At 41.7% G+C, this 11967-nt stretch overlaps 1 protein-coding gene and 1 pseudogene across 1 annotated transcript in view; one reads left to right on the plus strand and one right to left on the minus strand.

The window, feature by feature from the left end:
- Window positions 1–9077, plus strand: part of Tsacc (TSSK6 activating cochaperone) — a 29581-nt gene extending 20504 nt beyond the window's left edge. The window contains exons 4-5 of the mRNA XM_075979120.1: window positions 7706–7819; window positions 9024–9077. Coding sequence (XP_075835235.1) covers window positions 7706–7776 — 71 coding nt within the window. The 3' untranslated portion in view covers window positions 7777–7819; window positions 9024–9077. The remainder of the gene's footprint in view (window positions 1–7705; window positions 7820–9023) is intronic.
- Window positions 3912–4582, minus strand: LOC142853960 (protein Hikeshi pseudogene; annotated as a pseudogene).
- Window positions 9078–11967: the final 2890 nt, after the last annotated feature.

The raw sequence follows: 11967 nt of genomic DNA on the forward strand, positions 1-11967 counted from the left end.
AAAAAAGGACAAACAGGACTATTTAAAATTTTATGTGTATTGATATTTTGCCTGCATCACATGTGCCAGGTTCTCGAAGAGTCCAGGAGCAGTCATTGGGTCCCCTGGGACTGGAGTTACAGACAGTTGTGAGCCACCATCTTGTGAGCCATCTTTCCAGCCTTGCCCCCAGTTATTTGTAAATATATGTATTTCTGTGTCTGTGCCAGGGCACATGTGTGGGGGCCACAGGACATCTTCACTTCAGCTTCATGGAGTTCATTCCATCTTGGTGTGGATTCCAGGGAGCCAGCTCCAGTAACCAGGCTTTTACTCTCTGAATCATCTCCACTGCCCGAAATAAAGATTCAAATACAAAAGCACAGTTAGCCGAGAGTACACAAGTGAAAAGTGTGTGCGGAAGGAGCAGAGGAAGACGGAAGGGCTGAGCTGATGCCTTTGCAGGACAGACATTTGCTCACACTGTGAACTGCGAGACTGCGTTGTTTACTGGAAAAGCCTGCTTGCATGCTGTAAACAGGATTAAATAGAAGTCAACCATAGGTTAAGAGGTGGAGCAAGCAACCAGTTGACATGGAGTGAACAGGAGAACAGGATTATTAAGAAAAAGCCCACAGAGAGTAAGAGGGAGTCAGGAGGATGGAGAGAAAGGTGCACCGGAAGTAGAAGGGAGGGACATTTGAATGTGAGGAGTTTTTTGAGACTGTGGAGGAGGGAGGGGCTGGGATGTGGGCTGAGGGGGAATGTCAACTGATGTTTTCTCTGGATCTCTGAGCTAGCAGGCTTTCACCCCAGTGTCTGGCTTCAGAGTTTTTATTGGTAAAATTGAATGATTGAGATTTTGATGAAACAACCTACTGCCATATAAGAAGGGTTATTTTATTTATCTATTATTTGTTTGTTTGTTTGTTTGTTTGTTTATTTTGGCTTTTTGAAGTCAGGGTTTCTCTGTAGCTTTGGTGCCTGACCTGGAACTAGCTCTTGTAGACCAGGCTGGTCTCGAACTCACAGAGATCCTCCTGCCTCTGCCTCCCGAGTGCTGGGATTAAAGGCGTGCGCCACCACCGCCTGGCTATGGAGGAATATTTTATAATGACACAAACACTGATCATGGATCATGATGTCTTGGTCTTCTCTAGTCCAGATAGAGGGGATTAGGAAGTAGATGAAATAAATTAACCATATATGGTTAGTTATTGTGAGTGGTAGCCATGTTAGATTACATATACTATTCTCTGTGCTGTAGAATAACTCTTCTGCACACTGTCAAAATGTGTTGCTTTCATTGTTAATAAAAAGCTGATTGGTTGATAGCTAGGCAGGATTTTTGGGGCAGAGAGACTGCTACAAAGAAGGGCAGAGTCTGAGGAGTCTAGAGCAAAATGGGAAGTTCATAGCCGAGGTAAACAAGCCTGGGGCAGCACTCAGATAATAGGAATGGGTTAATTTAAATTCTAAGAGCTACCTAAAAACAAGCCTAAGCTAGTGACCAATCATTTACAACAATAATGAGTCTCTGTGTTGTTATATTGGAGTGACTGCCAGGACACAGAGACACTCCGCCTGCATCTCTTTTTCATTTCGTTTTGTTTTTCAATATGGGGTTTCTCTGTGTAACAGCTCTGGCTGTCCCGAACTCATTCTGTAGACCAGGCTGACCTCAAACTTATAGAGATCCACCTGCCTCTGCCCCGCCCAGTGCTTGGGTTAAAGATGTGTGACACCACTGCCCAGTGTATTCTTTCTATTTCTTAAACATTGAGTTTTTTTCCATAACAAAATTTTATTTTTATCTAGTATCTGTGTAGTCCTGGCTTTACTGGAACTCAGAGATCCACCTGCCTCTTTTTCTATCCATCCCCTCAATACATTTCTCCTATCAGACTAAGGAGGTAATACCAGACCTCCACAGTGGGCTTTCTGATTTTATTTTAAGATTTATATATACATTATGTATACAGTGTTCTGCATGCATGTATCCCAACACACCAGAAGAGGGCACCAGATCTCATTATAGATGGCTGTGAGCCAACATGTGGTTGCTGGGAATTGAACTCAGGTCCTCTGGAAGAGCAGCCAGTGCTCTTAACCTCTGAGCCATCTCTCCAGTCCAATTTTCTGATTTTGAGGCAGTATTTTTTTATATATAATGTACCAGTTTGGTCCTGTGCCTCTAACACATTGTGACCAGAGTAAATGACTCTTTGGATTTCTTCCTTATCACTCCAGATAATTATTTTTAAGATTTTAAAAACATTTTTATATTTATTTACTTATTATGTACACAGTATTCTGTCTGTGTGTATGCCTGCAGGCCAGAAGTGGGCACCAGATCTCAGTACAGATGGTTGTGAGCCACCATATGGTTGCTGGGAATTGAACTCAGGACCTTTGGAAGAGCAGGCAATGCTCTTAACCACTGAGCCATCTCTCCAGCCCTAAAGTATTCTCAAAAATAAACTTAAAAGAAATGTTAGCAAAGATTCTCTATGGCACAAAACAATCTTATCTTTTGACTCAATTGTTTCCTTTAAAACAGCAATGTTGGTGGTGGAGAGGCGGCTCGGCGGTTTGAAGCAACCTGCTTTTAAAATGATTAACTAAGAAACAATGGGTTAAGCAATGGCCTTTAACAGAGAAACTCAAAGCTTTAGAACAGCTGGTATAGGAGCAACTAGATGCTGAGCATATTGAAGAATCTAACAGTTCTTGTTGAATTAATAAAATCTAGAAAATGGAGAATGGTGACAGATCTAAGAGCTGTCAACAAGGTAATTCAACCTATGGGCCTTATAAAATCTGGAATTCCTTTGCCTTCTTTATTGCCTGAAGGATGGACTCTTATAGTTATTGACTTAAAAAGATTGTTTCTTCACTTGTCTTTACAAGAAAAAGACAGAGAAAAATTTGCCTTCACAGTGCCTACTTAAAACAAGTCTCAGCCTACTGAAAGATATCAATGGAGGATCCTCCCAAAGGGAGTGCTCAATAGCCACACCCTGTGTCTATATTTTGTAAGTCAGTCATTGGTAATAATACATAAGAATTTCCTGAATCTATAAGTTTACCATCATATAAATGACATTTTGCTATCTGATTCAAATTTAGATACTCTAGAAAGAATGCTTGAAGAAGTAAAGAAAGTTTTACCTCATTGGGAATTATAAATTGCTCATGAAAAAATACAAAGAGGAGATTCTGTCAGTTTCCTAGGTTATAAAATAGGTTTACAGAAAGTTAGAACACAAAAAGCACAAGTCAGGAGAGACCAGTTGCAGACTCTTAAAAACTTCCAAAGATTGCTAAGAGACATTTCCAGTCTATGCCCCACTTCTAGGATAAAACCTGATCAAATAATTCATTTAAACAAAACCTTAGGTGGTGACAAAGACTTAAACAGTCACAGGAAATTATCAGCTGAAACTGAGAAATAATTAACTTTGACCGAAGAAAAATTACAGGAGGCACATGTGTATCATGTGGATCTGAATTTGAACTGCGTTCTGGTCATAGTACCATCCATAGTCCCTACAAGAAATTTAATGCAGAGGGAAGATATTATCTTAGAATGGATTTTTTTTCAGTACTACTACTGTGAGTCGGTTTTATTTTAAGAAATGAATAACAGTCAATAGAAAACATTTGCTCCAAGAAGTATTTCACACTTTTTTTTTTTGAGACAGGATTTCTCTGTAACTTTTTGGTTCCTGTCCTGGAACTAGCTCTTCTAGACCAGGCTGGCCTCAAACTCACAGAGATCCGCCTGCCTCTGCCTCCCGAGTGCTGGGATTAAAGGCGTGCGCCACCACCGTCCGGCGTATTTCACACTTCTAAGGGAAAGGTAATCAATATTGAACATTTTCCTCTTTTGGTGTTTCTAATGTGTATAGGGGTTTGGGATGCACTTCATAGTCACTGAGCAGTTTTGAAAGGTAAGCTTCATGACCCCTTTGACTTCATGCTTTTAAATGACACGACAAATTATTTTATTCAAATTATGTTTTCCAAAAGTGTGGGTTCTGTGCCAGTCGTCTGTGAAAGCTTTGATACCGTTTCAGGACCACAGGTGCTGGGATGAGCATTTCAGGTGGATTTGGTGTCATCTGGGCCTGAGAGAGAGAAAATGATGAAGCACAATTGTAGAAGTTGTCCAACGTCTTCCGTGTGAACCGCGTGAAGGAGTCAACCGAGGACAGCAGCACTGCACACAGGAGTCGGCTGAGCCAGACTGTCCAACGCCTCCTCCGAAATGCCAGTCTGAGCCACAGATGGGGTCCGCACAATATTCATGGCTCCAAATGGGTGCTGGCTTCCTTTGCCAGCCTCCCCGCCACCAGGCAGCCAAACGTGGCAACGCCCACGAGCTTAGTGCCCACGAGCCTCTGCTCGGCCAGCGGGCACCTCAGGCCAGAGACCAGGAATTCCACAGCCACTGTCCTAATTGAACTTGAGAACCTTCCGGAATTTTCTAGACTGGATCCTTTTACCACATAATCCGAGTAAAAAATTAAAAACTTATGTGGAAAAAGTCTTTGAATTTATTATAAAAGGTAAATTGAGATTTTGTCAACTAGCAGGAATAGTCCCAGCAGAGATTATAGTACCTACTGATGAAATAAAAAAATTATGGGAAGAAAATAAGCCCTGGCAAAGAGCTTGTAGTAAATTTTTGGGAGTGTTTAACAACTACCCCCAAAGCGAGAGAATTCAGCTTATAAAGAGAACTAGCTGGATCTTCCTCACATTGTACGGGACACACTAATAACTGGAGCCTACATTCTATGCTGATGCAAATAAATCAGGAAAGGCAGGTTACAAATCAGAAAATTTGAGTAAGATGGAGCAAAGTCCTCATGATTCCACCCAAAAGTCAGAATTATGTGCTGTTCTCATGGTACTTAGGGATTCTAAAGAACCTCTCAACATAGTTATTAATTCTCAATATGCAGAAAGAGTTGTTTTGCATATTGAAACCACTGAATTTATACCAGATGATACAGAGTTGACTTCATTATTCATTCATGTTCAAGACATGATAGGGGATAGGCTTTGTCCCATATCCAATCCCATACTGGTCTGCCAGGTCCTCTAGCTCAAGGTAATGCAGAAATCGATACATTATTGATTGGAAATGTGCTGAAGACCTCAAAACCTCATAAAAGACATACTGTCAATAGCAAAGGTTTTAAAAGGGCCTTTTCTATTACATGGCAACAAGCCAAGAAGATGATAAGGAGATGTCCTACTTACTCTTTATGTAACCTAACACCACTACCTGCAGAGGGTAACCCGAAAGGTACTCAAAGGAATAAAATCTGGCAGATGGATGTGTTCCACTTTGTAGAATTTGGAAAATTAAAACATGTACACAACACCATTGATATCTATTCAGGTTTTCATGAATAGTGGGCAACTGCTTTGAGTTTAGAAAAGGTTGATTTGATAATCACACATTTACTAGAAGTTATGGCCATCATGGGTATACCTGCACAAATAAAGACAGACAATGCTTCAGCATAATCTCTAAGAAAATGAAACAGTTTTTTATTATAATATAAACCATATTACAGGTACACCGCACAATCCTACAGGTCAAGCAGTTATAGAAAGACCAAACTGAACTATAAAGGATATGTTAAACAAAGAGAATGGGATAAAAAATACCCCCAGAACTAGATTGCATAATGCTTTATTGACCTTGACTTTTCTTAACGCTAATGAGAAAGGAACAGTGGCTGCAGAGAGACGTTGGATAATAGAATTACATCAGCTGGTTTATTTCAAGGATGTGTTGACCTCACAGTGGAAACCAGAGCTACAGTGGTGAAGGGGGTCCACTCTTGTTTTTACAGGAGAAGAAAATTTATGGGTACTATAAAGTTAATAAAGATTCGGTTTGGAAAGAGAATCCCTTGATAAAGAGAAATGACAGCTCATCCACAGAGGTCCGTCGGTTGTAAGGAAACCTCATAATGGTTGGGGCAGGGTTCTGTTCTTGTCTTTACAGGAAAATACCCATCTTTGGAAAGTCAAGAGACATCTAGATGCGTAAAGAAGAAAAGATAGCTATCCAGAAAGAATCACCAAGTAAAGAGTAGCAGTATCCTCTGCAGAGTAAGGTCTTACTGACAGACATATAATGGTAATCGTCAGTTATTAAAAATCACAGCTGGCTTTGGAGTTGGATGGTGGTTATCCTTCTCTAAATCCAAGCATGTTGTTAAAAGGAAAATTCAGAGTTTCTGTCTCGTATCAGGAGCCATCTGGTGTGGGACAGAAGGAAGATAAAATCTAGGGAGTGCTATTATAAAAACTATGTGTTCACAAAATTTTACTTCTCCCCAAACCTATTTTTGTCTCTATGCTACTTTTCATTGAATATATGTCTATACCAATAATGTTTAACCTTTCCACAGTGAACAATAAATTTTCCTGCAGCTATCTTTGAAGTCTCTAGAAAGAAGATGGGGCCCCACAACAACTATTCCACCTGGTTGCCATTGAGCTGATAGCACCACTTAAACTTGGTTTTGGGTTACCAGCTGCTCAAAATGATTCCAACTTGACTAGCTGAGATGGTGCACCTTCTTACAACGTTCTGGCCAGAACTTCAAATAAGAACTTCAGAAAAACCCTACTGATGATTCGGAGACTATTTGCAATTGTGCCAGACAATAATCTTGAAATTTAACCATTATTTTAGTTTTTACAGAATGCCATAGAAATATCATTGCCCCCATGACAGCTGGAAGAAATTCTAGAAGGCAAAGTCCCCTCTCCCAACAAAGTTTTCCCTCAGGGTTAGGGACATCTATATAGGGGGTGGTTATAAGTGGTATAAGGTTGGGGGTGGAAATGAGGTAGGCTGAGGGATCTCTTTTGAAAAAAAAAGAAAGGGAGTGGATGGGATGGGATAATAGGTAGATTATTATTTGTAAAATATTATTTATAGACAATTTACATTGCTATAGATTCTTGTATATTGATACAAATTCAAATTATATTTCTTTCTTTCTTTCTTTCTTTTTGCTTTTTCGAGACAGGGTTTCTCTGTGGTTTTGGAGCCTGTCCTGGAACTAGCTCTTGTAGACCAGGCTGGTCTCGAACTCACAGAGATCCGCCTGCCTCTGCCTCCCAAGTGCTGGGATTAAAGGTGTGCGCCACCACCGCCCAGCTCAAATTATATTTCTTATATTGAATATGCTCCTACTTCTGGTTACAATATTTGTTCATATTGCATGCATGTATGTTCCTACCTCTGCTTAAGATATTTTATATATTGATGCAATTTTAGGATATATTTGTCATATTACAATATACATTTCTACCTCTGATCAAGATACATACACACAAATATATTGTTTATATTTTGAGGTCATTGTCCTTATTTGCTGCACAATTGTTTAAACTGTATAATTTTTTAATAAGAAGCCTTAGTCTTTAAGGTATATAGGCATTAAGGATTACAGGTCAATAGTCATCCATATTTGTCATAGTTAGACTAGTCAGGTTCTTTAGATGCATAGAGATTGTTTTCCACATATATAGATAATCTTCAGACACTTCAAAGAGCTGTAGAATACAGCATTTAAATAACCTAGGGTTCTGTTGACCTGAGACACAATTGCTCCTGGCAACACCGTCTATTCCTGAGAATGTTGAGCACTGAATACCCTCCACTTGGAGCTTCTTTTCTTCTTGGCAGAACCGGCCTTTGGGCAAAGAACTGCCCCTGCCTTGACCACTGACAAAATGCACAGTGTCCAGACTGGATAAGCAGGATACAAGCAAAAAGACTTCCCAAGCCATCCAAGATAGGGTAAGACAGTTTTTCAAAATTCCTGCCTCTGAAAATGGTCTGTCAGTCACTCTCGGCCTCAGCCGAAGTTGGTCGCCCCAGTGTTGCAAACGAGACTGGGCCACTGCTCAAGCAGCTGCTTGTCTCTGTCATTTCTTGCACCTTTTGGAAGTTGCCTGATTGCACTTCTTGTTTATTCAAGTAATATTATTTCCCTTCTCAGTCTTTGATGGGGTTGAAGACTAGATAGTCATAGTTACTTTCCTCTCATGACTTAGCCAAGCTATTTTTAATATAAAACTTAGACCCCTTAGGATAGGACAACTATGAAACATTTAGCATATGTTTCTTATTTGATGTTGTTCATGCTGGTTGTAATTCAATTTTTTAAAAAAAGATTTATTTACTTATTATGTATACAGTATTCTTAGTATTCTGTCTGCATGTATGCCAGCAGGCCAGAAGAGGGCACCAGATCTCATTCAGATGGTTGTGAGCCACCATGCAGTTTCTGGGAATTGAACTCAGGACCTTTGGAAGAGCAGGCAATGCTCTTAACTGCTGAGCCATCTCTCCAGCCCCATAATTCTAATTTTTATGTATGTTCTTGTCTTTTTTTTCCTGTACAATACTTGATATTTGTTCTTATTGTATATAGTTTTATATTAGACTTAGAACTCTCTTATTTAGACAAAAGGGGGAGGTGTTGTGGAAATTCCTTCAGCCAATGACCTTTAAGATCCCGGCCCGCTTGGGCATGGTCTCAGGTACTATAAGTGCAGATGAAAAGCGTGCGTGGCCTCTTTTCTGCTGTATTTGGTTCCAGTTCCCAGCGCACACAGAGGACTGCAGTTTGCTGCCCTTACTGTGAGTTTATCCCCAAATAAATGAACCTTTGTTATCCTCCATTCCAGGCTGTTGTGGAACTCTTTGGTGCTACTACAGATTATGTTAGTCAGGTGCTCAGAAAGGCATTAGCTGGGGGCAAGCATGCATCCTGACGTACTTGCTGTCTACACACCTGCCTATGTGTATGGCGTGCACCCTGTGCAGGTGGGCAGCGGCCTTATTTACACAAGTCTTTCAGGAACAACAGCCCCCAGCGGTCTGTGAAGTTATTTGTCCGTGGGCATGTGAGGCTTACAGGTTAAAGGCATTTTTGTTTTATAGATTTCTTAAGCATAGTAATTTAAACTTATAACAGTTCTCTCACCCTCCTTGACAGATATCCAACACCTCAGAGTCTCCAATACAATCTCGGCTTTACTTTTGATTCCTGCAATGGCCACTCGGGGTCACCATGTCAGGCCTCTCCTGCCACATGTCCTACCTCAGCACATCTCTTTAACAATGGAGGAAGATCCTGTCTCGAAAAACCAAAAAAAAAAAAAAAAAAAAAAAAAACAATGGAGGAAGACTACCATTGACTACGTATTTTTTTTTTAACTAGTGTATCTTTCATGACTCCAAAGTAAGAACCATGTGGAGGACACTTTCAAGCTTGGCTCCCCAGCTGGGTTAGATGGTGCTAGCCCCCTGGAGCTTGGCTCCCCAGCTGGGTTAGATGATGCTAAGCCCCCTGGAGCTTGGCTCCCCAGCTTGAGTCACTTCTCCACCTGTTCTCATTTGTTGATTATTAGGAGTAGAAAATTGTAATGAGTCTCTCTCCGTCCTGCCAACCAACTCTCAAATAATGACATGGAGACTTACATTAATTATGAAAGCTCAGCCTATAGCTTAGTCTCGTTCCTAATTAGCTCTTATATCTTAAATTGTCGAGGTTGGAGCCAGCCCAGACCTGAATTATTTCTCGAACCGTAGGGGAGGCGTGGGAATAATTGAGGCACAACTCACATGGCTGTATCGGGAGGGAGCTTTTAGGGATCCCTCATGAAATCCTGAGTTCACATTCTAAAAATCACCCGTGTTTATTCTCCACACAGCTTTTATACCAAAATGTAAACTGAGGGGGAGATTCATTAGCATCCTGTTTCCTAGGTAGCGGGTAGAATGATGAGGTCACATCCACAGTTTTCTATGTCCATTTGGTCACATCTTCCTATCTATCTTCCTATCTATGCCTGCTCTGTCACGTAGACTGAATAAAGACCTCTTTCCCAGGTAACCTCCCAAATTACAAAGAAGGAGCAGAGCGAGATTAGCATATCCTGACCTTTGTTTAGGATGGCCTCAGTTTGTCTGGAAAGGCCGGGTGACCACCTCCTGTGTGGCAGGTGCAAACTGTGGCCTGAAATTCTGGCCGCCATACAGTGTAGAAATGTGGGCCTGTATAACATGGGCCCTACATTAAATTAACGCATATTTTTTTATCTATGTCCTACCACATGGTTCTTTACCTTTCTTTCATTCTGTACTTGTTCTGCGTCTCCTGGTGTCTCCTGCCTGCCTAGATTCCTCTTCCTTGCTCTCTGCCCAGAAGTCCTGCCCATATCTCCAGCTTAGGTTCATTAAATCAATCAACCCTGGCAAAAACACATCTTTACAATGTAAATAAATATTCCACAGCAGAAAACTGCTCAGGCCTTTCCTTTCCCAAGCTGGAAGCTTGGCTGCTGGAGTGTTTCCCTTCATTTCAAGGCAGATCAGTACCCTACTTAATTCCCTTATGTCTTTCATCACAGCCCTGCGGCCAGCACGGAATTACCTGGTACTCTGCTCTCCGAACTTGACATTTTGTATTTCTTCCTGCCCCACTTTCTCTCTTCTACTGTGGACCTGCCTGAGAGTGATCACCAGTAATGCTGTAACAGTGAGTTCAGGCTGCTTTGAAACCTTCTCCATCAGAGAAATCTCTACTTCCTGAGAGTGATCACCAGTAACACTGTAACAGTTGGTTCAGGCTGCTTTGAAACCTTCTCCATCAGAGAAATCTCTACTTTTTAATCTAGCCTCAGGCAAGGTCTTAGGGTGCAGGCAGAAAGCAGCCACATTCTCTGCCAGTCATCACAGAAATAGAGCTGTTGCTAATACTGTTCTCTCCAAAGCCTCAGCTTCATTTTCCAAGCTCCAAAGAGAATGGCCCGCTAAATTTGGATACAGCACTTAACTGGTTTTCCAGCCTAAAATCTCAAAAGTCTTTCAAATTCCTCAAAACTCACATACTCAGGTCTATTACAGTAATCTCCCATTCCATGGAATCAACCTCTGTATTAGTTTTTGTATTAGTTACTTTTCATTTCTTTTTTTCTCTTTTCCTTTTTTTCATTTTTCAAGACAGGGTTTCTTTCTTTTTAAAAAAAATATTTATTTATACAATATTCCGTCTGTGTGTATGTCTGTAGGCCAGAAGAGGGCACCAGACCCCACTACAGATGGTTGTGAGTCACCATGTGGTTGCCAGGTACCCAACTCAGGACCCTTGGAAGGGCAGGCAATGCTCCCAACCACTGAGCCATCTCTCCAGCCCTCAAGACAGGGTTTCTTTGTGTAGTCCTGCATGTTCAGAACTCACTTTGTAGAGTCTTGGAAGTTCCCAGAGTGGTCTCTCTGCCTCCCACTGTGGGTTTTTTTTTGGGGGGTCCCCATCGGTGAATCGAACCCCGGTCTCCCGCGTGACAGGCGGGGATACTTGTGGTTTAAGATGGGAGCCCACCATGCCTTTACTCCACCATCATGGACTCTAACCCTTTGGAATTGCAAGCCCAAGTAAATGCTTGATTTTATAAGTGCCTGGGCACTCATAAAGTGATAGAAAAGTAACCAAGCCGGGCGGGGGTGGCGCATGCCTTTAGTCCCAGCACTTGGGAGGCAGAGGCAGGGAGTCTCTGAGTTCAAGACTCCTGGAACCTTAAATCCCACCCCCAATGACACAGCTCCTAATCCTTCCTGTTAAATTGGGAGCATAGCCCCAGGCCCCTCGCATCCATCCCAGCCCCCAGGCCTGAGAGTTGTATTGGTCTGGACTCCAAATCCCAGCATGCCAGGTCCTGACTCCTCCCTGGGGAGGTCAGTACCTCTCCACAGGGTATTTAAGTGAGCTCCCAAAGGAGAAACACAGTAGTCTCTTTCCTCTCCCATCAGTCCTCACATTGGTAGCCTCCCAGTTCCCCCTCCGGGCCACCCAAGAGTGCAGAATTCCATTAAACCTGGATATATTTTAATTTGGCTTGTTGTGATTTGGCTTGATTGGGATTTTTGCTTCGGCAGAG

Source organism: Microtus pennsylvanicus, chromosome 7, assembly GCF_037038515.1.
Source record: "Microtus pennsylvanicus isolate mMicPen1 chromosome 7, mMicPen1.hap1, whole genome shotgun sequence".
Taxonomy (NCBI): Eukaryota; Metazoa; Chordata; class Mammalia; order Rodentia; family Cricetidae; genus Microtus; species Microtus pennsylvanicus.